Source organism: Elephantulus edwardii, unplaced genomic scaffold (genome assembly GCF_000299155.1).
Source record: "Elephantulus edwardii isolate Elephantulus edwardi_28Jun2011 unplaced genomic scaffold, EleEdw1.0 scaffold00130, whole genome shotgun sequence".
Lineage (NCBI taxonomy): Eukaryota > Metazoa > Chordata > Mammalia > Macroscelidea > Macroscelididae > Elephantulus > Elephantulus edwardii.
Genome location: NW_006399880.1, coordinates 3,495,751 through 3,522,141, shown reverse-complemented (window position 1 = coordinate 3,522,141; position 26,391 = coordinate 3,495,751). Strand labels below are relative to the sequence as shown.

At 46.7% G+C, this 26,391-nt stretch overlaps 1 protein-coding gene across 3 annotated transcripts in view; it reads right to left on the bottom strand.

Moving 5' to 3' along the window:
- Positions 1–25,532, bottom strand: part of CSF1R (colony stimulating factor 1 receptor) — a 50,691-nt gene extending 25,159 nt beyond the window's left edge. Inside the window, exons 1-11 of one of the 3 annotated variants that reach the window (XM_006893700.1) lie at positions 25,484–25,532; positions 19,968–20,225; positions 19,225–19,509; positions 16,332–16,465; positions 15,562–15,721; positions 8,801–8,987; positions 3,324–3,439; positions 3,039–3,159; positions 2,731–2,918; positions 1,733–1,755; positions 474–566 (exon numbers count right to left, since the gene is read on the bottom strand). In XM_006893700.1, the coding sequence (XP_006893762.1) occupies positions 474–566; positions 1,733–1,755; positions 2,731–2,918; positions 3,039–3,159; positions 3,324–3,439; positions 8,801–8,987; positions 15,562–15,721; positions 16,332–16,465; positions 19,225–19,509; positions 19,968–20,225; positions 25,484–25,532 (1,614 nt within the window). Of the gene's footprint in view, positions 1–473; positions 590–1,732; positions 1,756–2,695; positions 2,919–3,038; positions 3,160–3,323; positions 3,440–8,800; positions 8,988–15,561; positions 15,722–16,331; positions 16,466–19,224; positions 19,510–19,967; positions 20,226–25,483 lie in introns of all 3 variants that reach the window. The other 2 variants (XM_006893698.1, XM_006893699.1) reach the window with 2 other exon arrangements.
- Between the last annotated feature and the right edge of the window lie 859 nt (positions 25,533–26,391).

Below are 26,391 nucleotides of genomic sequence, written 5' to 3'. Positions count from 1 at the left end.
TTGAATCCACCTCTTGCTCCACAGGAGAACCGTCTCATCCTGAAAATATTTACAGCCTCAGGAACCCGGTGGAGGGTTGTCTGGAGTCGGAACCCACTCAATGGCGGGTTACTCACCAGCTTACTTGCTGCTGGGACAGGATCATGGCTGTGTACCCAGCCTCACCGGGCGTGCGCGGGGAGTGTGGGACAGAGCATCATGTCCCTGCTTCCCCTCCCCCTCCTCACTACAGCTCTCTGCCCTCACATGCTTGTCTAATGGTGAGTGATTGTCTCTAGCACTGGGTAGGGAATCCCCCAGAGACCCCTGCGTTTTGGCTCACCTCGGGCCTAGCACGATGTCGGCACACAACAGATGCTCACTAGAGAGCTGTTGGCGGACGTCTGACAGAGTGAGTGAGCACTGTGGATTTGCAGCCTGGTGGTCCCACCCCGGGCCGCCCTCGCCCTGCCCACCGAGGCCACCTGGCTCACCTGCTTGTACTTGTACAGAAGCAGCAAGAGCAGCAGTAGCAGCAAGGCCATGATGGACATGCAGGCGACCAGCACCGGTGTGAAGAGGGGCTCCTCAAAGAGCTGCTTAATTTCTCCTGGAAGGGATGAGGGAGAGCAGTGAGCAGGCAAGGGCCCTCTGCCTTCTCTTCCTGCCCAGAGAGTAAGCCAGAGCACGGCCAGGAATGCAGTAGGTACTCAGTACTGCTCGCTGACAGAACCAAGTTGTCCTATCACCAGGCAGCTCCTGGAACCTCAGTGAGCCTCTCCCAAGGACCCACCCCAGTCAGGAGCAGAACAGCCCTGCCAGCTCTGCGTTTTCGCTAACAAACCCTGTCCAGAATCACAGCCTTTTGAGGTGGGACCCTGAGGTCGTGCAGCCCCACCCCTGCCAGTGCAGAAATCCGGCTGCAGTCCCTCCTGTGATTCTGGAGGGCTCTGTCAGAAAGATCTCCTCGTGGGTGGATGGAGACAAACCTCCCCATTTCCCCTGCAGCTTCTTCACATGCTCTCCGGCACCACGCAGCACTTCACAGTGTCTAAAACCTAGGTTGATGGACCCTGGCTCTCATCTTGACTGTATCATACCCCTAATTCTCTAAATGGGGTTTAAAAGACCTAATTTTCAAGCTGTTGTTCAGAAGAACAAACAAATCTGTCTTGGAGGAAGTGCAACTAGACTGCTTCGTAGAGGTGAGGGTGGTGAAGCTTTGTCTCACATACTTCGGGCATGTTGTCAGGAGGGGCCAGTCCTTGGGGGGGACCTCGTGTGTGGAAAAGTGGAGGGTCAGCAAGTGAGAGGAAGACCCCCTAACAAGATGGGTTGACACAGAGACTGTACCGACAAGCTTGAGCCTATCAGAGACGGTGAAGATGGTGCTAGAGAGGGCAAGGTTCAGTCTGTGGTTCATAGAGTCGTGAGGAGCTGTAGTTGACTCGATGGCCTAACAACAACAACTCGGATAAAGAAGGAGGCCGGGTGGCCAAATAGATAAGTGCTTAGCTGCTAACTGAAAGGTTAGCAGTTTGAACCCACCAGCTGCTCTTGTAGTATTTCTGTTACAGCAGCATAAGGAATTAAGATGTGTGTGTATAACATCAGAGACTATTGTCTCCAATATAGGGAGGAAAATTTGATGTATCTCATAAGGCTTTGAGAGCTAATTGAGAGAACACACAACCAGCAGTAGTAAGGCTCAGAGCAGCCATATAGCCAGCTGTGTGGGGCATCGGGCCTCGGCCTCAGGGGGTCCAACACCAGCAGCTAGGGCTTGGTCACATGAGTGACCACCTCTGAGCCAGGTGGAGGCCAGGGACCCTCTTCACCCCTGTGGTCCCAGAGCCTCACTTGGACCTGGCCTCTCAAGGGAGGTGAGAGCGTCTTGTTACAAGGCCTGGGTGTCGTGTTGTTCTCTGCAGCTGGGCCCTGTTAGAACCAGAGAACGAACCCACCCAGAACCTTTCTGCAAAACAGAAAATGGCCCCTTAAGTAGCACTCGGCTATGAGCCTGATTGGCCCCGTGAGTAGTGGCCCTGAATGATTTGGAATGTGGCTGAGGGCAGGAGCCCCAGAGGTGCATGGATTAAGTGTTATGTTGCTGATTGAAAGCTTGCCAGTTCAAATCCATCAGCCACTCTATGGGAGATAGATGTGACAAGTCTGCTCCTATAAAGAAATACAGCCTTGAGGTCCCTGAGGGACAGTTCCCCCATGTCCTGTGCGGTTGCTAAGGGTGAGGATTAACTCAACAGCCATAAGTTTTGTGTGTGGCTCAGGGCAAGAAGGGTGTGTGGAGATGGACGGGGTCCTGATGACTGGCCCCAAGTGGAAGGAAGACCAGGTAAACTTGCTTGTTACCTATCCCTCTGATCAAACTTCAAGCTCCAAGAAGATGCCCTCCAAGTCCTGGCACACAGTGGGCACCAAACACGTATTTTGAAGAGAATAATGAAAATACATGAATATGAGTTGAGTCGGCCACTTCACGCCACTAGCTTTAGGCTCCTTTTCTCCGACATGTGTCTGCTCTCCTCCCCCACAGTGCAGCCCACACAGTTCTAGTTGTCCCCATCTCGCTGCCTCAGGAAACCTGGTGGGCAAGAGGGATCCCACAAGGTACAACCACTATTGCTGGGGTCTGCTCCAATTGGTCCTCTGGCCCCTGCTCCCTGGGGAATAAAGGTAGGTTTCTGAGCCCTCTCACATCCTCCCCTGGAGTGAGACAGGTGGGAGACTTACTGATAGAGACCGGCTGGAAGGTGTGGGAGGCGTTCCCTGCCGAGTTGAGGGCCCTGCACTCGTAAGTGGTGTTGTGTTCTAGGGTTTCGGGGATCAGCAGGCTCCGGACCACCACCTTCTGGAAGGGCTCCCGACTCAGAACCTCAGGGTGGGTGTCCTCCAAGACCACATCATGGGCTCCATCACACCTGGGACCAGCAAAGCATGGCTCAGAATCGTTTGGTGTCTGGCACCAAGGACATGCCCTTCCTGTAGCTGTGACCCCAGCCCTTCAGGACAGGTGTGGAAGGTGGTTTGAGCCCACTTACCTGTCAGGGTGGCCCTGGCACTGCAGCCATGTCACATTGGGCTGTGGGTACCCAGTGACATCACAGACCAGGGTCCCAGTGCCATTGATTAGAGTCCATGTGACTCTTACATCTGGGGGGTCTGAGGGGTGCAGAAAAAGGATAAGATCAGGCCAGAAGCCCCAGGTTGCCTCATCCCATCACCCCTGCTGAGCCTCCTCACTTTCCAATATTCTTCCTCTGGTCACGCCCATTTCTCCAGGAAGCCCCTGCAATCCATGCCCCCAGCGCTGTGCCAACACTCACATAGGAGGGTGAGCTCGAAGGTCAGGGATTCCCAGGCTTCCAAGTTTCTGGCCAGGAAGGCATAGCGACCAGCCTCTGAGGGCTTCAGCCGGGACAGGTAGAGGGTGGACATGCCCCTGTGGGAATGGACAAGTGGGCTGTGCTGAGAATCAGGGCAAGGCCCAACCGGACTGATGGAGGCCAGGGCCGAAACAACACCTGTAAGGGCTTGGCTTTATTGTTGATAGCATGTCTGGAGCGGCCAAACTTGAATGCCTTAGAGGCACAGGGAAACCACGAAACCTATTTCCTTAATTGGTTTTCTTATCTGTAAAGTGGTTTTGTGCTGAGGTTTAGCAGAGGTGACTTCTGTAAAGTGCCTACACTAGAGGCACCTCACAGGCACCCACAGACTGTACCTGCTTTTACCGCTATCGCTGGGCCATGCTTTCACGACAACTGTGATCCTTGCTGAAAGCATCAAAAACACCTGGGCCAGCTGGTCCCTCAGAGGACCCTGCTGAGAGGGACTGTGACCTGGACAAGAGACAGGAGGTCTGTTTCTAGCCTGGGAGGACAGAGAGGCTCGGGTTTCAGTACTCAGGTCCTGATGCTGCCTGTTCCTTTGCTGTGTGACCTCAGGCAAGCACTGCACCTCTCTGAGCCCCTTTTATGTGGGTAATGGTGATTGTAACTAATACCTACAACTGAACTGAGGATTCAAGAGGTATGCATTTAGAGTGTGATGATACAAGTTAATGGTACCATTTATTACTAGGGAAAAAAGGAGCTTTAGTAGTGAAGTGGGTAAGCATTCAGCTGCTAACCACAAGGTTGGCAGTTTGAACCTACCAGTTGCCTCATGGAGAAAGATGTGGCAGTCTATGTCTGTAAAGTTACCACCTTGGAAGCCCAGAGAGGAGGTTCTACTAGGTCCTATAGAGTCACTAGGCATTGGAATTGATTTGACAAGAGCAGGCTCTTCTTTTTAACCAAAAAAGCCTGGAAGTAAATGCTAACAAAAATTATTCTAGGCTGATTAAAATCACACATTATTCTTATTCATTCTTTTCTTACTACCAAATTTATAATTTGCCCATCAGGAATAATTTTTGTCTAGATAATAACTGTTGTTGTTGTGTACTGTAGAGTCAGAACCGACCCATAGCTGACCCTCTGACAGGTTTTCAGAGGCAGTTAGAGTGCTCGTCCTTCTTCCTCAGAGCAATTGGTGGTGGCCTCGAACTGCGTGCCTTCGGGATTGCAGCGCAGCTGCTTACCACTAGGCCACCAAAGAGATAATAAATAATTTTTTAAATAAATCAAAGCAAATGAAATATATGCTCACAACATGTTTGTAACAGTGCCTTTCACAGCTGCCAAAGGTGGAAACATTCTATTCTTCACTAACAGAGAAATGAATAGACAAAATGTGGTCTATCCATACAATGGAATATTGTTTAGATGTGAAATGGTATGAAATGCCATGCTGTAAATAAAAGTTACAACGTGGACAGACCTTGTATGATATACGAAATGGATTATTTCATTTTTATGAAAGTCCAGATTACAGAACCCTACAGAGACCAAACAGGATTAGTGGCAGGTCACGATAAACTGTGGACAGAATAATTTATGAGTATGGGAGTTCTTTTTGCGGTGATAAAACTGTTCTAAAACCAGCTATGGTGATGGTTGTATAGATCTGTGACTGTATTAAAAACTGTGGCATCGTAGACTTCAGATGGATTCCATAGAGTTCATTGTATGGTGTCTGAAGCATTTAATATAAAACCCAAAACCTAAACCAAACCTGTGACCACTGAGTCAATTAAGAAGCAGATGATCAGGTTTGCCTTTTGCAGCCCTGCTGGGTGGATTCAAACTGCCCCCCTCTAGGTATTCTCTCTCGCTCATTGCCGCTGAGCTATCTCATAGCTGACCCCTCTATCTGGGTTCCTGAGGCTATCAATTGCTTGGGAGGAGACTGCTCATCATTCTCCCTCTGAGCCTCTGGTAGATTTGAACCATCAGAGAAGTGAGGTTTGTGGGTTGGCAGTACAACTCCCTACCAACTGCGAACCAGAAATCTCTTCCAGTGAAAGCCACCGAAGGACTTAGGTGCCTCAGTGTCATTGCTGGTTCCTTCAGGGTGGAACCGACTCACAGCCAATGCACAGTTCTCAGAGGCTGTACGGCACATGGAGGGAGGTTGCCCTCCTGCCTGTCTTTCTCCTGAGGGGAAGCTGGTGGGTTAGAATCAAATGTCTTGGGTTGGCAGCACAGCTCCTTACCCACTAGGCCACCAAAGCTCCCTGATAGGAGAACTTTTAAAATAAACCATAACAAATTAGCACCTCTTTTTGTGGAAAATACCTGTAGCCATAATTTGTACGATATTCAAAGGGTTGTTGTTGTTGTTATTTAGAACTATCATGTCAGAATCAACCCATAGCTGACCATCCAGTGGGTTTTCAGAGGCTGTTATCACACGGGAGGAGATTGTCCATCCTTCTCCCAAAGGGTAGGCTCATTAAACATGACTTTTGGAGTATAATCCCTCTGTGCATGTCAAATCTTGAGACAGTTCAGTAAATAACGTTTCCCCTTAAACTGAAAATAATTTAACTCGTTCTTTAGTTGGGTGTTGTTATTTCTTTTTTCTTTTTTTTACGGCACAGCCACGTTATGAACACAACCTAACTAAGGTAAGTGCTGGCAAGGCTCTTCCTGGTGTGCAGGCTTGCCCATCGCCGTGCTGTCAGCCCAGACTGCGCATTCTGGAGGATCTCCGTGTTTCCTTTCCACAGTCTCTTTTGCCATGGATCCCTAAAGCCTACCCATGCTCCACTTCCTCCTGCCCCAAGAGACAGACTCCAGATTCAGAACTTCTGCTCTAGACTACAGGAAGCTAGAAACCCTGGTCAGAAAAGACCAGAAGGAGATTGAGAGGAGGAAGATGAGGACTGGCCTGCTGTTTCCGGCAGTCGACAACCTCGAGTCCAGGGTCAATAAATTTTGGGCTTAGACTATCAAAACCCAGAGAATTTTATAGATTATGCAGCTCAGGGATTCCAAAAAGGTCTCCTCTCTCTCAGGAACCAGGTATGGTGGAAATAACTGGCCTGGGGATTGAGAATCTGGGACCGCATTTAGACTCTGCAGCAGGGTCCAAAATGGGTTGGGCTTTTTGTACTGAGCTGCTGCAAACTTGATGAGCATTCTTAAATCCTACAGGACTCTGAAAGAAGTCTGACCCACAGGTTACACAGTGGAAGAAGAACAGAGCTTCTCTGTACACCAGAGAGAGCAGTGTTGTGACAGGAAACAGGACATGGTGAGCCGACTAAGCCGATTTCTTGGAAAAAAGGCTCAAACTACAAGAAGATTGCATTGAACCTGATTGCCGTAAACTCAAGTGTAGATCTAAGAGAATGCTGGTATTAAGAGATAAAAGCCTCTGAACTGGGAGGAGAAAAGAAGGGAAAGGCCAAATGATTCAGCTCGAAGTTTCATCTGTTTTACTGTGAAGACAATAAAATCAGCTATGCTCATGTTATTAAAGAAATGGATTGGGGAGAAAATAGAGTGTCAGGAGTGTGGGAGGGGAACTTGTGGTGTGTGCCTGGATGGAGCTGCACCCCCCTCTCCTTCTAACTGAGAAAAGAAATGATTCTGTAACACCTGCTATTAATGTTCCCCTTAGGGACTCTTGTGTCACAGTGCATTATGTGCAGGGTTGCGGTAATATGCTGAACAGCAGTTCGAATCCACAGCTGCTCCACAGGAAAAAGATGGGCAGTCTCCTCCTGTAAAGATTTACAGTCTCAAAAACCTAACAGAGGGTTGTCAGGGGGTAGAACTGACTCATCGGGGGCAGGTTTGGTGTCGGGTTCTCTGTGCTCCCCTGGAAAGCTCTGGTGATACTGTGGTTAAGATGACTCAAACCTACCAGCCAGTCAGCCAGCCAGAAAAATGAGGCTGTTTGTTAATAATCCAGTCTTGAAAACCTGAGGAGGCAGTTCTACTCTGAGTTAGAATCAACAGGACACAGCTGATTTGGGGATTTTTGGTTACCAGGACTCCCCTGGTAAGGGGATGAACCGATCTTGTGTAAAAAAAAATGTCCACCAACTCGAGGTGGTAGAGGTCTGCAGTGGGACAGGAAACAAATAGTTTCTGAAATGGCAGGGTTGTAGAATGAACAGGATCCTGTGATGGGGAGACGAGAGGAGAAAGGTGTGAGGATGTGGAGTTAGGCTGCGCAGTCTGAGATGCATGGTCAGTGAGAAATTATCAGTGCAGATGGTCACAGGCTTTTAAAGAATTTAAAAATATCTACAAGTATACAATATTAACTCTCTCTACCTCCAAACTTTGACACTGCGATAATGGTCACCCATGGGGGACAGTGTTTAGTGGAGCTCCCTGATTAAAACAAGCTTGGGAGCAGGAGTGGCATCCACTTCTGAAATAGCTTGTCTCTGGAAACTCTATGAACGTGGAGAAATGATGAAAATTATACAAGTGTTCAGGTCTTTAGTTCATAGGGTCACTATGAGTCATCTATGACTTGATAGCACTTAACAACAACAACAACCCCCAAACCAGAGTTACTGAAGAGGAATGATGTTAGTCTGGAGACTGAAGAGTGCCTGGGCCAAGCCATAGTCTTTGCAATTACTTGCTATGCATCAGAAAGCTGGACAATGACTAGGGATGATAGAAGGAGAACTGATGCCTTTGAGCTTTGGAGCTGGAGAAGAGTATTGAATATACCATGGACTGCTAGGAGAACAAACAGGTTCATCCTAGAGAGGGTGAGACCATGCTGCTCCTTGGAGGCAAGGATTCTGAAGCTTCGTCTGACATACTTTGGACATGTTGCAAGGAGGGATCGTTCTTAGAGAAGGACATCATGCTTGGGAGGGTGGCAGGACAGCAGAAGAAAGGAAGCCCCTGGATGAGATAGATTAACTCAGTGACTGAGGAAATGAGGGAATGTGTATCAGGGACAATGAGGTTGGCTCAGAATAGAGCAGGCTTCCAAGCTGTTGTACATAGGTTCGCTATGAAGTTGCAAGCGACTAGACAGCACATAACAACAACAACAACAACCCCCAAAAGAGTACGTGTTACAGTTACCCTTTGCAATCACTACTAGGAGTGTGTTTGTGAGTGCAAGTTATGGGCTAGGGATCTGTCAGATTTTCCCATGGCAGAGGAGGGGAGAAATGAGATTGAGAGTTTCTGCATGGTCTGAAAATGCACATCTCCAAGAAATGGTAGAATTCTGAGGAGAGTACTGGTTTTCCCAAGGGTGTGAGACAAAGGGGTATGTTAATTTGATTCTAATCTCCAACACTGGACAACTGATACAGAAGTTTTATGTAGCCAGGGAAAGCAAGATCCAGACAGGGAAGTGAGTTGTCCAAAATCACATCTAAGGTACGGCACAGCCTGAACCCTGCCTATGGGGCTATGCAGATGGGTGGTACCTGTATGTGTCTCTCACGGTGTCAAAACTGAGCTTGGGCTGTCGGCCAGGGAAGGGTCCCAGGTAGGTCCAGTTATAACCTTGCAGGCTTGGGTAGGTCTCAACCTTGACTTTGAGGCTCAGTGATTTGCCCAGCATCACCTCCTGGAACAGACTCTGCTCAGAGGTCAAGTTCAAGTAGGCATTCTCTGAAAACAGAACACAGAGATTAGAAGCTTTGGGAAAAATATCCCTTTGATCATTTGACAGTCCACCCATCCATCCATCCATCCATCCATCCATCCATCCTGCTGGACTTCACCTAAACACCTACTGTTTGCTGGGCGTACAGATAGTCACCACCTCCAACCACAAGTTGTCCTTTGACATCTCTTGTCCCACCACTCATGTCCATGACCCAAAGCTCAAAACCATTTCCTCACTGAGTCTGCGGGAGAACCCCTATGCTCCTTTGATGGAGGTGAATTTCTATTCTTCTGTGAGCCTTCATATCCTCTTTGTATAGCAAAGAGTTGAATATGTCAGTGATATTTAATTTTAAAAATCTTTTTAGTAGTAGTAAAAACAAACTCTGTTGCTTTTTAACAAGTCTTCAGCCATTTCCTCTTCTGGTAAGAGCTCAGCCAGTCAGAACAATTGGTTTCCCCTGCATCCGGGGACTGGTTCAGGGAAGGCACATGGATTAGTGTGGTTAAACTGTAAAATTTTTGTTGTAACTCTGGAAAAATAGAAATTCTCTTTATCCTGGAGACACCAAGCATAGGAGTCTTAGTGCCGCCAAGGGAAAGTTGCTTGAGGACTAGAGGACTAGGCCAACAAGTGAAAAGGTAGAGTTGAGCTTTTAGGAGCAATAAATAGATTCTTGTTCTCATAGTTGGAACATCTAGATCCAATTGTACATAAAGCTGATGTCCATGGAATTTTTAAAAAAATATTTAAGTGCTCTTTTCATTTTTTAAATTGTGTTTTGAGTGAAAGTTTACAAAGTTTATTTTTTTCAATCAATAATTCATGCTACATGGCCAATAAAGTAATCTTTTGACTCAGCCTTGAGCTGATTTTTGTTACCTACAGCTGAGTCTTGACTTGCTGCTTCTACTGAAATCTTGAATAAATTAAAAATCTTCTCTTGTTGAATTTCAGGTGACAGAGATGTTACAAGAACCCTCACTCTCAGCCTTTACACTCTTCTTGTGAGAGGTGCTGAGAAGTCTCCTGCAAGCCTCACCTAATTCTAGGTATCTTAAATTTATGCTACTACCACGTCTCATGACATCAGTTGAGGACTGAGGGGTGCCTGATTCAGGACATACTCTTTCAGTCACTTGCTATGCATCTGAGAGCTGGACAGTTAATAAGGATGAGAGAAGAAGAATTGATTCTGTTGACCTATGATGTTGGAGATAAGTGCTGAACATCCCAGGGACCAACAAAAGAACAGATATGTCTTGGAGAGGGTGCAGCCAGTGTGGTCCTTGGAGTAAAAGATGGGGAAGCTTCGTCTCATATACTCTGGACAGGTTGCTGGGAGAAGTTATTCCTTGGAAAGAGCCATCATGTTTGGAAATGGGGAGAGACAGTGAAGGAGAGAAAGGTGGATTGACACAGTGACTGTAGCAATGGGCTTACGTGTATCAGAGTTTGTGAGGACGGCCCATAATAGGACAATGTTCAGGTCTGTTGTTTAAAGGGTTACGATGAGTTGCACTCAACATGACAGCATCTAACAACCACAACAACAATATTTGATGCCTGCTCAGAAGTCTCCCATGTCTTTCCATTGCCTTCATTCCCCAGCTTGGCATTCAAGGCTCTCTTCAACCAGGGTTCTTTATGTCTATCCAACCATCTCCCCCTGTCGAGGTCACTCTGTCTCTCTCAGTCAATGTTCTGCTCTACCCATCTGGGTTTCCTTATATCCTTTGGACTCAACAAGGTCATTCCAAACTTAGAGATTTTGTTCAAACCATTTTCTTCACCAGCCATACCATCCTCTTCCATGTTTTCTGAGCTGCAAGTTTCCTCTACTGAGCTGTTTTGCATATTGCTATGATGCTGCAAACTATGCCACTGGAATTTCAAATACCAACAGGCTCAACCATGGTGGGCAATTTTCAGCAGAACTTCCAGACTAACGATCTAACAATCAGCACTGGTCATTTACTTCCAAAATAATAGGACCTCGAAAAACCTAGGAATAGAAGTGGAACATTGTTGGAGATAGTGCCAGAAGATGAAGCCCTCAGGTTGAGAGAGGCACTCGAGATTCGACTAGGGAAGAGCTGCTTTCTTAAAATAAAGTCCATCTTAATGACACTGCTGGAGAAGAACTTTGACCCAATGAAGAACCTTCATGCCAATGTGGCAAGCTAAAAATTAGGAGAAATAGCTACAAACATATTAATAAATGGAGCATGGAAATTCTGAAGTATATGAATATAGGAAAATTAGAAGTTGTCCAAAATAAAATGGAATGGACAAAACTTGACATTGTAGGCATTAGTGAACTCGGATTGATACTGGGCATTTTGAATTAGACAATCATATTATCTACTATTATTGGAATGACAAATTGAAAAGGAATGGAGTCACACTCATTGTGAAAAAGAACATTTCAAGATTTACTCTGAAGAACAATGTTGTCAGTGATGGGATACTATGCATACAAGGAAGATCTGTTAATGTAACTATGGTAATGTAATGTAATACACATCAACCACTAAATCCAAAAGTGAGGAAGTTGAAGATTTCTATTGATTGTTGCAGTCTGAGATTTATCAAATGAGCAAACAAATGCATTAATAATGAATTGTGATTGGAATGCAAAAGTTAAAAACAAAGAAGAAGAACTTGCTATTTGGTAAACATGATCTTAGTGACCGAAATGAGGTCAGTGATCCATGATAGAATTTTGTACAATGAACAATTTATTCATTGTTAATAACTTTTTAAAATAAAGCAAACAGACCATAAATGGTGACTATACATGCAGACCTTGCCTGAAGGGATACACAAAAATCAAATAGATTACATTTGTGGAAGGAGACAATGGAGACATAAACAGTTAAAACCAGGTCAGGGACTGATTGTAGAACAGATTATCAATTATTCATATGCAAATTCAAATTGAAACTGAAGAAAATGAAAACAAGGACATTTCAACCAGAATATGGCCTTGAGTTTACCCCACTCAGGATGAATTTGAAAACCATTTCAAGAAAAGAATTGACGCATTGAACATTAACAATAGGAAGACCAAACGAATTATAGTATGACATAAAGGTTATTCTACATAAAAGAAGCAAAAGATCATTAAAAAGACAGACAACACAGACGAGAACAGTGGATGTTAGGAGAGACTATTAAACTTGCTCTTGAAAGGGAGCTCTGGTGGCCTAGTGGCAAGAAGCTACACTGCAATCCGGAAGGTGTACAGTTCAAAGCCACCAGATGCTCCAGTGGAGAAGGAGGGGCAATCTCCTCCCATGTGATTAACTTCCTCTGAAAACCTATCAGAGAGTCAGTTATAAGTCAGTTCCGACTTTAAAAGTACACAAGAAGTAGTATATGATGAACCAATGGTACTGAAAGAAGAGACGCCCAAACTTCCCTGATGGCACTGTCAAAAAATAAGACACAAAACCTGACAAAACAGAAAGAAGAGTTTCAGCAGAGAAGCAACTCTAGGTGTGCTCACTGGTCTACACTAAGAAATTTGAAAGACAATTGTCTGGCCAACTGAATGGAAGACGTTTGTCCCCACTCAAAAAAAAAAAAAAGGTGATGCAACAAAATGTAGAAATTAACAAGCAGTATTACTAATACCAACTGCAAGCAAAATCTTGCTGCAGGTTATTTTAAAAATGGCCAGAGCACCACATGGGCAGAGAACTGCCAGAAATTCAAGCTGGATTCAAAAGAGGTACGGAACAAAGGCTATCATGACTGAGGTAAAGGATCTTGCTGAAAGCAGAGAATACAAGAAAGATGTTTACTTGTACTTTGTTGACTATGCAAAGGCACTTGATTGAGGGGATCATAATAAACTATAGCTAACATTGAAAGAATGGGAATTCCAGAACACTTAAGGGTGCTCATGTGGAACCTGTCCATAGGTCAGGAAGCAGTAGAACAGAACAAGGTAATTTTGCAAGGTTTAAAACCAGGAAAGGTATACAGCAGCATGATATCTTTTATCCATATCTATTGTACTGCAATCCCAAAGGCACGTGGTTCAAATCCACCAATTGCTCCTGGTAGGAGAAGGATGGACAATCTCCTGTGTGATTAATTGCCTCTGAAAACCGACTGGAGGGTCAGCTATAGGTCAGTTCCAACTCGATGGCACACAACAATAACATTCAGTGTGTGTATTGAACAAATAATTTGAGAAACTGAAGTTTATGAAGAAGAATGTAGCATCAAGATTATGTTATGGAAATGACACAAGTTTGCAGAAAATGAAGAGGTTGTGAAGCTCCTAGTGAAGAAGATCTAAGATAACAATTTTCAATATAGATTATCTGCCAATATCAATAAAATAAAAACCCTCACTACTGGACCTATGTACAACAGCTCTGAACCTTGCTCTGTCTTGAACCAGCCAACTCATTGTCTCTGACACACTTACCTTCATTACCCCACACTGAGTGAATCCCCCTCATCCAGGGTCTTCCTTTCCTGTGCTGTCCCTTCACCCTTCCAAGCATGATGTCCTTCTCCAAGGTCTGGTCCCTCCTTGCAATATGCCCAAAGTATGTCAAACAGAGCTTCAAAATCCTTACCTCCAGAGAGCAGCCTGGTTTCACCCTCTCCAGGATGAACCTCTTTGTTCTCTTAGCAATCCATGATATATTCAACACTCATTTCCAGCATTACAACTCAAAGACATAAATTCTTCTCAGAGATGACTACACTCTTAAGAAGCTGCTCTTCTTCCTGATTTCCAGCCCAATGACTGGCCCTATCCCCAGTTAGCCACTCTAGCCAGAAACCAAGAGGTCTTCCTTAACTCTTTTTCCCTCTTCACTCTTCTATCTCAACAGTAAGCAAGTCTTATCCATTGTCTCTCCTACATAACTCTGGAGAATCCTTTGCAATCTCCATTGTGGCCCTATCCTCTACCATCTCCAACAAGAATTATTAGATCAGCTGTTTCTAGCCTACACACACACACACACCCCTCATAACAAATTTATGAAATCATTATCTCCACTTTACAGGTGGAAAACTGAGATATAGAGAAATTGAACAACCTAGTAGTCATTGGCAAAGCCAGGCTGGAATATGCTTGAGGGTATGCTCTTAACTGTCATGACATACTCTCTCGATGCAATCCAACCCATCCCTCTTCCCTGTAGAACATCCAGTGACTTCTACTGCAGACAGGGTAAGCGCCATTGTTGCTGTTAGCTGCCTCGAGTAGATCCTGACTCAAAACGACCCTATGAACAGCAGACCTCAAGCTTGCCCTATCCTGCATTTTCCTCAAGATCTCCGATATTCTTGAGCCCATTGTTGGAGTTGCCATCTTGTTGGGGGTCTTCCTCTCTTTTGCTGACTCTCCACTTTTCCCAGCATGATGTCTTTTTCCAAGGACTGGCCCCAATTGACAACATGCTCAAAATATGTGGACAAAGTTTCACCATCCTTGCCTCTGAAGAGCATCTTGGTTGTATTTCCTCCAAGACAAATGCACACAACACACTTAAGTTAATGCTCCTCTACCATTTGACCTGCCATTTTTACCTTATTTGAGCCATTCCCCACATCACTCTATCTCCCTGCTTCTTCTTCTTCTTCTTGTGTGTTGTCAAGTCAGAACTGACACTCTCCCATGAGTTTTCAGAGGCAATAAATTCCATGGAAGGAGACTAGCCATCTTTCTCTCATAGAGCAGTTGGTAGATTCGATCTGTGTATCTTCGGATTGGCAGTCCAGCTTCTTATCACTAAACCACCAGAGCTGTCAGTCATCTTTGTATGTCATTGTCAAGTACACCATTCTCTTTGTTTTGGGCCTCCAATATCCTGTTTCCTCTGTCAGAAGCCCTGCTCTCACATCCTTCTGTCTGGTTTAACCCCTTTAATCCTTCTCATCCCCATTTAGAGGCCACTTTCTCTATGCTTGAGTTGAGGGAACCCTTTGGTCTTCCCACAATACCCTGTACTTCCTTCACATAATCACTTTGGATGATCATTTCCTGCCCAATTGTCTGTGTTGCCTGAGAACTAGCACCCAGGACAGTGCCAGACATGAATAAATAAATAAATAAATAAATAAATGAGTGAAGGAATTGGTAGGGGGGAATGAGTGAATTTTTGGACACTGGATTCCAAAGCTCTGGTGGTCTAGTTTGTAAGTAGTTTTGCTTTTAACCCAAAGGTCACTCCTCTCTGGTGTTCTGAATCCACTTTAGAAAGATAGGGAATCTCCACCCTTGAGATTTAAGACTTGGAAATCCAAGAAAGAGCGCGTGCACGAGAGCTTTGAGTCAGTCCTGACGTATAGCGTCAGAATGAGAAAGAGGATTCCAGAGCAGGGAGGGGAAATATGGTGTCAGATCAAAATGCAGCAATGCACTATGGGAACACCAAGTGGGGAAAGAGGAATTCTGGGAGAAAAACCTAGCCAGGGCTTACGGGTTCTAATGTGAGTATTCAGTGTCTCCGTCTTTGTTACCAGCTCCCTCCTTCCCCAACCACTTAGGCACTATTCACCTCAATTTCCCTGCAAACTCTTCCCCGCCACCCTGCTACTCACCTACCACCCGAAGGACCATGGAGGTCGAGTGGATTCCTTGGGCACTGATAGCCACACAAGAGTAGTTGCCAGCATCTTGGAAGCCTACGTGATCGAGTTTGTGAGTCAAGGTTTTAATGTAATAATTTTCTTGGAAGTCAGCTTCTTGATAGTTTGTCAGCTGCAACCAAAACGAATGGAGATTGTTTAAGGATCAGAAATATTTAGGTTTAAAGCCTTACCTCTTGGGGAATTACTAGGTGTCTGTTGTTGGACAAAGGGATTGAATGTTGGGATTCGGTCTCTTCATCTGTAAAATGGTTCTAATATTAACTTAGGGTTGTGGTGAAGATTAAAAGAGGCAGTATATGTAAATGGTTAGGGCTGCACTAGGTCCATAGATGGCACAGCTGGTGAGAATCCGGAGGATCAAAGGAGGGGCTTTGCTGTTAGTAGCCTAGTGTTGCTTCCTCCCCAGAATGCACTTCCTCTCTCCCAAAATCTTTCAAGGAAAGCCTTCTCCTCCTGGACATCAAAGTCTAGGAGCCTTTTGTATAGGTGACAAGTGAGCTGACATCTGGCCCCTCACAGGCTGGGTTAAGGTTTGCAGGCTCCACAAAGTCACCAGGACCCTGAGTCCTGTTTAGACTAGCTCCTGACTGTCAGTGTGATCTCGAGCAACTCTGCTTCCCTCTCTGGGTCACCTGAGCCTCCAGCCCAGGCAGCCAATTTGGGGCAGGCCGGGGGCTCCATCCTTCGGGACCTGGGGTGCTGTCTCCCCAGGGACTGACCTTGGTGTTTCTGTGTTGGAGGTACATTTCAAAGCTCGGGTCCATACTTCTGACTGCACACACGATCTGGGCAGCCTCCCCTTGGATCCGCACCAGCTCCGCAGGCTCCAAGGTCAAAACCGGGGGTCCTGAGACTGAGGCCATGGAGAGTAACTTATGAGCAACTTGCTCCCTGCCATGTGCCAGGCCACTCTTCCACCCCACACCCTGGAAGCCAGCCTTGCTTCCTCAATATTTCCATTTAAGCACTCTGACAACTAGTCCTGTGTCCAGATAGAAATGTCCTTGGGTACCCCCAACCCACCTCCACTCTTCCTCTGAGCCTTCACTGCCATGCTTTTCTCTACATTCCCACCGCAGCCACCCGCTGGCCTCCCTGCCTCCCTTCCACCCTACAACCCCTGCTCCTCAAGCCACCAAACTTATCTCTTCAAAATGTCAATTTGAACTTCCTGTTCAAAGAGTTGTTAGCTTCCCGTCATTCTCCGAACAAAAAGTCCTTTTCACAGCCCCAGGCTCTGTAGCTGACGGCTGCCACCTTTTGATCACTGCACACAGCCACACTGACCTTCCTCCCCACCCCAGGACTTGCCTGGACTCCCAGAATGCTTTCCCTTCCATGCTTGCATGAGTGACTGTTCTCAACTGTAGCGGGAGATTTTGTTGATGTTATTGTTGTTGTTTTTTTTTGTTAATTAATTCTTTAGAGATTTCATCTCTGACTGGTCTAGCTGAATCACTCCCTGTTCATTCCTCTCAGCTTTTTCTGGCTTGGTTTCTTATTAATCACGACTTGTCCTTATTTTGTTTATAGCCTGTCTCTTCCAGTAGAAATGTCATGTCCATAAAGGCTATATATCCCCAGCAGTTTTCAGAGTGTCTGATGCATAAAATAAAAAGCCCCACCCTTGCCCAGTTGATTTCAAATCAGGTCGCCCCTCCGAGTTTCAGAGGCTGTGAATCTTTACAGGAAGAGACTTCCCACCTTTCTCCTTGACGTGGCTGGTAGATGCAAACTGCCAGCTTTTGGCTTAGCAGCTTGGCATGTTACAAACCGTGCTACCAGGGCTCCTTCAGTGCCTGATACATACTAGGTTTCTGTTGTTAGATGCCATCAATATGAGTACAACTCATAGTGACCCTATGAACAACAGCTCCAAACCTTGTCCTATCCTGTGCCTTCCTCATTGTTTCTGACACATCAGCCGATTGCAGCAGTCACTGTGTCAATTCATCTCATTAAGAGTCTTGCCTTCTTTTGCCTACCCTCCACCTTTCCAAGCATGATATATATCCCTTTCCAAGGAATACCCTCTCCTAAAAAGAACTCAATGCAAACCCACCACCATTGAGTAGAGTACAACTCATAGCAACCCTCTGTCAAGATTGTTAACAGCTTCAGCTTGCTTGACTCCACAATCAACAGTCTTGGTACCAGCAGCCAGTATATCAAAAGATGAATTGCACTGGGAAGGTCTGATGTCTGGGACCTCTCCAAAATACTGAAGAGCAACAATGTCAATTTAGAGGCTAATGTGCTCCTGATTCAGGCCATGGTCTTCACAATTACTTGCTATGCATCAGAAAGCTGGACAATGACTAGGGATGATAGAAGGAGAATTGATACCTTTGAGCTGTGATGCTAGAGAAGAGTATTAAATATACCATGGACTGCTAGGAGAACAAACAGGTTTGTTTTGTCCTGAAGAGGGTGAAATCATGCTGCTCCTTGAAGGTAAGGATTCTGAAGGTTGTCTGACATTTTTTGGGTGTGTTGCAAGGAGGGACCAGTCCTTGGAGAGGGACATCATGCCTTGGAATGGTGGAGGGACAGTGCAGGAGAGGAAGACCCTTGATAAAATGAATTAACTCAGTGACTGGGGTAATGGGGGTAGGTGTGTTAGAGATAATGAAGTTGGCTCAGGATAGAGCAGGGTTCAGAGCTGTTGTACATAGTCTCTATGAGTCACAAGCAATTTGATGGCACATAATGACAACAACAACAACAACAACATCAGATTTCTGATGTAAATTCTTACAAAAATAAACTGCACATCTTTCTCCCCAGGAGTTGCTGGTGGATCTGAACCATGGGAGAGGCTGGGCCTTTGGTTAGCATTGCAACAACTAAACCTCCAGCACTCCTTGGCGATCATTCTCAAACGCTTATCATTACAGGGTCCTAATTTCTCTACAGGTCCTCAGCTTGGAATTTGCTTGCCCTCAACAGTCCTTCCAGAAACCAAGATTCTGTCTCCAGCTTAGGACATGAGAGGGTAGAGTTGAGGGGTGAATCAGTGAGAGAAAGAGACTCCTCCAACATCGCAGCCCTCTCCTCCCACCACATCCAAAGTGGTCATGTCTGTGCTCTTCCCCTACCTTGGCTCATCCCTTCAGCCCCAATTCAGGTGCCCACAGTCAGTACCAGGCTGGTACCACGTGGAAGATCACACCTGCCTGTGTGGGAGGTTCTCGGCTGCCCTTTCTTTGTTCTCAGAACATGCAGAGCCTCTTCCCACCTCTTGAGGTTGTACCTGCTGCTTCTTCCACAGAAGCAGATCTTGCTACACTCCCTTCCTACCATTCACATCTCAGAGCAAATAAAATGTCATTTCCTCAGAGATTCAATCCCTGTCTTTCTTCGTTCAGTCCCTTTGTTTCCTAGTGTATCACATTTTCTGAGGTGCTCTTGCCCATGAAGCACTTCACTTGTCTGTGGTCTGTCTCCTCCCCACCTCCCTATCCTTGCCTATTGGCCCCAAGAGATGCCACATAGATGTCTGCAAAATGATTGGCAGGAAGATGTGAAAGGAGCACATCCGGGACCTTCCATCCAGCTGACCCCAGGCACCCCCTGCAGGCTGCCAGCTCTCCAAAACCCTGCCCCACGTACCCTTCTGCACCTCAAGCTGGATGCTGATGGACAGTGACTTCCTACCATCGATCACAGCGCTGCACTGGTAGTCTCTGCTGTCCAGGTACTTGGCCTTGTGGATGGTGAAACCATGCCAGCGTGAGAAGGAGTAGCTGGTGCCTGGCCGGACCGGCCGGCCCCGCACGCGCATCAGTTGGACACTGGCCTCCAGCTCTGGGTCGGTGAGCATGCACGGCAGCAGTGCATCCTGACCCTCAAACACTGTTACCCGCTGTGCCAGGATCTTCCAGGGGCGCAAAGGGTCTGAGACAGAGGAAGTGAAGAGTTAGAATTGCCTTCTTTCTACCAGGCCCCCCAAGCAGTCCATGGATGGAAGTGAAGGGGGGGCAGGCAAAGAAAGGACAATCATTTGCCCTGGGTCATGTAATAGCAGGACAGAAAAGCTGATGGAGAAGCAGAGAAAGCTCCGGAGTCAGACATACAAGGTTGCAATCCCAGTCCCACTACTAGATGCTGTGTGGCTTTGGGCAAAAGACTCAACCCCTCTGAGCCTCTGTAAAAGGCCCTTCTTCCTAGCACCTTCCGTCCAGACTTATTGTAAGAATTACATTCCACCAGAAGAGTGACTACTGGTCATTGTTAATAGTAAGTGCATAAGAAGCAGAGTGCTGGAAACATTCTGACAGTTAATATCGCCTCCCCCATCCACTCCCAGAGGGGACTGCTGGAAAGTTTCTTGGTTGCCTGGTGGAGGACTTCACCTTTTACAAAGAGGTGGATGGTGGCGCTGCCCCCCAAGGGGTCTCCAGGCTCAGTGCAGCGATAGGTCTCCGTGTTTAGGAAGGAGGCATTGGTGGTGGTCAGGATGCTGACAGAAGCCTCTTTGCTCAGGGTCCACCCGGAGGAGATGGGGCTGTCCCACTCCACACTGCTGTTGCCCACACATCGCAGCGTTACCGTTGTGCCCGGCTCCACAACCAGCTCAGGACCTTGGGGCTCTATAACCGGGACTCCCTGACCTGAAAGAGGGAGAGGATTGCAGACAAAATGAGGCCTCGATGCCCAGCCTCTGACATGGTGATACCCTGGCAGGGCCTGGGCTAGGTGCTGGGCTGAGCCAAGCTCTTCTCAGCTGTATATTTTAGGATAACCTAGAGCAGGTCTCTCTCTGGCCATTTGCTCAGCCCCGTATTCTATCCCTGCTTGGAGTGAGCTAATGGTTCTGAGACAGGGGTTCCAGGAGCTCTTTCAGCCCCCTACCCATCCCCCTGTCCCACTGGGGTCTCTAAGGCTCCTTCTCAACTGCAGCTGCATCATTCTACTCTCCAGAGAGGAGACTCCTTTGAACTGGAGACCCATTTAAAATGTGTTCTTCTGGATCCCCAGGGCTTGGCTTAGGATAGGAGACTTGAACAAGCAAATGAAGAAATAAACAGGGTTCATGGCCAAGTCCTCTGGCTGCATGCAGATGGAGAAGAGGAAAGGGAGCAGACTCCTAGCCCAGTAGGGGGAAGGCTTCGAGGGCTGTCTGCTGTGCCCACTCACACCTTTGAACACCCAGTCTGTAGCACTCACAGTGTGGATGAGGGACTCAAGCGCCTGGGATTTCAATCCCAGGCCCCTGTTAACACCTGAGAGCAATGGACAACTTACCTAACCTCTCTGTGCCTCAGTTTCCATATCCATAGAATGGGAATAATAATTGCACCATTCATTGAGATGTTAAGAGACAGAAGTGTATAGAAAGCCTTAGAACATCACCTATTTACAACCACTCTGGAAGGCAGTATAGCACTTTCTCAAAAAGTTGGAAATAGAAATACCATTTGACCCAGCAATTGCAGTACTGGGAATATACCCTAAAGAAACCAGAACTGCCACCCAAACAGATATATGCTCACCCATGTTTATTGCTGCATTGTTCCCAATAGCAAAGAGATGGAAGCCACCCAAGTACCCATAAACAAATGAATAGCTAGAGAAGCTGTGGTATATTCACACAAAGGAATGCTATGCAGCACTGAAAAACAAGGAACTCATAAAATATTATACAAAATGGGTGACCCTAGAGGACATTATGCTGAGTGAAAAATCTCAGTCACAAAAGGACAAATACTGCATAATGCCAACTATTATAAAACAAGACTGATATGGGCACTGGGGTACACTAAGTAAGGAGGGGATAAGTAATAAATACTGTATTGAAATAGATGAGGGAAAGAATTATCTGAAATAAATATATGATTAGGTATTATTTACATGACAACAGTCTAAATTAAAAGGTGCATAGCAAAGTGGACTGGGAGTGGGGGAGGGAGGAAATTGTGCAACAATGGAAGAACTTTTTAAAGAGAAAAGCGAACTGGTGATGTAGGGAGGAAAATGTGCAACAATGAATGAATGGAAATCCAAGTTTTCAGTAAACTTCCATTAAAATATCATAAATAAATATAAAATAATAATAATAAAAAAGAAAACAATTTTTTTTAAAAAAAGAACATCACCTGTCTCCAAGTAAATCCTTAAACCAAACCGACCACCATGTTTGTCACCTACTTTACCCCCAGCAGCCTATCCTTGCACCCCAACACTGCTGTGTTTACTGGAGAGCCAATCTCTTTTAAGGAATATTTTCTTGAAGGAGAAAAGAGAACTTAAAACCCATACTGAAGCCTCCGGGAAGAAGGCTCGTTGCCTCTTCAGTGTCAGCATTTTTCCAGGGCCTAAAATAGGGCCCAAGGAGGGAAGTGAGAGCTGATTCAAGGCCTCGGAGGGGCTGCCAGGCGCCCCCAGCCCGAGAGGGCGGAAACACATTGCTGGAGCCCTGGCCTAGCCCCCGGTTTCCTCTCAGCCCACAGACCCTGTCCCAGGATGGTCTCACTTCTGCTTGCTGACACTCCTGGCCACAGCCACCTCTCCAGAGATCAGATGCCACCCGCTGGACATTGAAATTCCCTGGGTTCTGAAACCTGGCCCTGCCACTGACCCCACTGGGTGGCCCTGGCAAGAGCGTTCTGTCCTACACCTTCTGTTCTGGGGAAAGGGAGCAAGATTCCCCGTGCTCTCTGCCTCCTGGAGTCATTGTTCTTCACAACCAAAAGGTGAAACGGTGGCTGTCCAGTTGAGTCAGGCTCGTAGTGACGCTCTGCCAGGCTTCTGGAGCTGTATGTAGATGTTTACAGGAGGACACTGTCTATCCTTCTCTCTCAGGGCAGCCGGGGGTGTTGAACTGCCAGCTTTTTAGTTAACAGTTTAACATGTAACATACAGCCACAATAGCTCCTTAAACAGGTGTCTGTCCTCACGTAGGTCTGAGATTTGGAAAGATCTTCTCTATCAAATTGTTCTTGGATGGGTTAGTTTATATTTTGATTTCCCATCTATTAGAGCCGGGTAACCTTTCTGCACAGGAGATCAAGTCAACCCCTATATACCGTCTAAGTCTCCAGGGGCAGTTGGTGGGCCTCACATATGGTAGTGACCACCAGAAGAGGGGATAAGGATCATTTCTGGCAGGATTTCTGCAAATGTCAGTGGAGCTGCTGCTGCCCTTTACTGTGAAGGCTATCAAGGCCCCACATGGGGCTTTGCTGCAGGGATGGGCTTCAGTTGTGGGGTTATGCCAACTTGAGTTTGGAATTGGGTTCTTCCTCTTAGTAGAGATACACTAGATAGAGTACTCTTGGGCTCTTCTTTTGTTCAAAGGGAACAATCTGAGTTGCCACCTCTAAGGCCAGCTGCTACTCTTACGCGGACTAGAGGAGAACCGTGCACAATTTTCACTGACTGGTTTTCCAGAAGTACATCCCCAGGCCTTTCTTTTGAGGTGTCTCTGGGCAAACTAGTGTCTCCAACCTTTCGGCTTAGTGTCTGTGTTGACATTTGGACTACCTGGCACCTTCCACTCCAAGAACTCTCTGGAGTGGAATGGGATGGGGTGAGGTTGGGGAGGAAGATAATGACATGCAGCCCCAACCAGTCATCAATTCCAGCCTGCTTCATTCGGCTTCGCTCTGTCCCACTGACGTTCAGTCAGAACCAACTCACAGTTGAGTCTCCAATGGGTTCCCAAGGCTCTCAATTGCAGAGAAGATAACTGCTCATTGTTCCAGCTCAGGCCTGGAGCCAGTGGTGGCTTTGAACTGCCAGAGAGGTGCGGCCTCTGGATTAGCAACACAATTCTATGGGCTGCCAGGAGTGGCTTCAAGTGATATGTTTATATTTTAATGTAATTAATCTAATACCTAATCAAACCCTTATCATCAATTGACACATTTCTGACATCTGTTGAGGCTCTGACACTCAGGTCCGTAAAGATGCGTCATTCTGGGATTCAGCTCTGTTGTCACTGCATAGACGGGTCACACAGGCAGCTTCCCCTCCCCTAGGCTATGCCTCCAGCTCCTGCTTTTGTCTTCTAGAAGTGTGGTCAGAGGGAGACGTCTGTCCTGTTTGGTCCTATCCTTCTGTCCCATATCTTCACGCAGGGCAGAGCTGACACCCTCAACTTCCACTTCCCACTTCCCCTTGCTGGCGCGGTTGCAGGAAGGCACAGCCTGCCCAGCTCCTCTCCTGGGGTGGGGGCGGGACCAGACCAGCGCCGACCACGTCCACTTCTGGACATGGCATGCACGCTGTCACTCCTCATCTCACACCAAATCCCCTACGTACACTCCTCAGACTGCTCTCACCAGACCTCTCTGTCTCTAGCTCCTTTGAACGTGCCTCCATTCGCCCCAACACATAGAGAGTAAAAACACCAAGGCCTGGGACTCACTCATCCTCAGCTCCAACACCTCACCAGAGTGACCAGGAGAAGTCAGCTTTTACTGCCTCTAAGGTCCTCAAACTCCGCTCTCCATTTCTCACATTCCCAGCCCCTGTCTCAACCCTTCTCTCCAGGGGCGGGTACTGGACAACCCCCATCATTCCCTACAAGCAGGTTCTGGGAGAGATGGCTGGACAAGACAATAAAAATCAAACCTGAAGAATAGTGTGAAATACAATGTATATGAACTTTGTAAGCAAAGAAATATAAAATAATTTTTTAAAAACACACACAAAAAACAAGGATTCCCAGGTGAGTATTTGGGAACTTCTCTGTCTTGATTAGGGCCTGTGCATTTGTTGCAACCCATCAGACCATACACTTCAGAATCTGTGCTTTCTATTGTGTAGAAATCCTACCTCAATAAATAAGAAACTCTCCAACCAATAGGTTCAAGGGGGCCAGAAAAAGAGTTTAAATGGCCAGCTCCCCCACAGAGGCCAATCATGCACCTCCTTGTGGTCCTGCAGCCCTGGGAGTGGATCTTTAGCCATCTCTTCCCATCTCCATCACCCCCAAAACCCTTCCAAATAAGCACATGATTAAATAGGAACTGTGTTTGTTGAGCCAATTGTAGCTACCAGTCATGAACACCAGTTTCTCTCCTCCGACTCGAATTTCTGCTTCGATGGAAATTCTGCAGTTATGGGACTGCACTGCTGGGGGTGGGGTCTCCCACACAGCTTCTCTGGCCTGGGACCCCAGCAGCCCATGTCTGGGGGCCTTTGGCTGAGAAGACTGTCCTGTCTTATCCCCCAGTCTTCCTCTAACCCTAACTCTCTCATGAAGAAAAATATGTGTTCAAATTTCTTCTTCCTGAGCCTCTGCCAGAAGCCACACTCTCCTTGTCTTTCCTTTCTCCTCCCTTGTCTCTGCTCCTCTTACTCAGGTCAAGATTCCCTTGGCTCAGGCCTTTCCCTGTCAGGCCCTCCTTATAGTCAGGGAAGTAAAGGCTAGTAGAGCTAAAAGAGTTCTCAGAGGCCCTCTGGGATCTTCCTACTCAGTGTCACCTGGGAACTGGTGAGAAACCCAGGACTCTCGGACCACACCAGAGATTCCCTCAGGTGCATGGTGACGATTCCCCAAGGTGATCGGGGCACACAGTAAGGTCTGAAAAGCATTGTTCTCATCTAGTCCATCACTACCCCTCTGTCTGACACTAGCTATATAACAACACTGGAAACCAAGAGGTTCAGGGATTTGATCAGGATACAGGTGGGTCAGTGTCCAAGTTGGGGTGGGTAATACCACCCAGCTAGGCGAGTTCCATGCCACCCAACCTCTTTTCCCCCCCACTGCCTCTCTAAAGGAGACACCCAAAGATGTGGAGTCTACTGCTGGGGAGACAACAGTATGGAGCACAAAGAACCAGTAAGGGCCAGGGCTACAAAAAAACACAGGGCTTTCGCTATTACAATTCTCTCCCAAACCCCCCAGTCTTGCTCTTACCATGCTGTGATGTGGTCGCCAGCAGGACCAGAAGAGCCCAGGGGCCCATGACTACAGCAGGAAGAGGCCAGTCTTGTGCAAAAAGCAGAGGATGAACAGGTTTTCTGATTGTGAGCTCCGTGGGGATCGGGACCACTGGACACACGTTCCTCTTCACTGAACTGGCTATTGTCTTCCTCCTCTTCTTCCTCCTCCTCAGACCGATCTCCTGCTTCCTCTTTTGATTTTTTTTTTGCTAGGCAAGGCAACCACAGTGTTTGGAAATCTTGGGTGTTTAGAAGAAAACAAAGACATGACCCCCCAAGGGAGGGGTTGAGGCCCAGAGCAGAACTGGCCTGAGTGGAGAGCTAAGTCTGAAGCCTCTCTGAAGGCACCCCTAGGGTTTCTGGGGGGAAAAGACATCCCTAAGATCAGATAATCAATTAGTGGCACATAATCAATTAGTGGCACATAATAAATTAGTAGCACAAGAAGGGCTTTTAGGAGTGATTAGAAGTCTCTGGATGAGCCGGAAGACACACTGAGTTGAGAGGAACAAGGCTGATAAATAGTTCAAGAAGCTTTCATAGTACACTAACCAATCAATTCCTTTATCTCACTTTCTCCTTTGATTCCTACAAAAACTTGATGTTAGTAAGTACTATGATTATTCTCATTTCACAGAAGGGAAAACTGAAGCTCAGAGAGATCAGACAACTTGAAACCTAGAGCAGTTAGAAGAAGGGAGCAGGAAATCCTGGAAAGTTCAGGAATATCAGGTCCAAACACACAACTAGGGGCAGCATACCATCACAGAAAGAACCCAAACCCCCCAAACCAGAGACATTGTACCTACCTAAAAGTGGGACTTAGGTAGAACAATAGAGAATCCTTTCCACTCCTCTTCCCCAAGCTAACACATTTTTAAA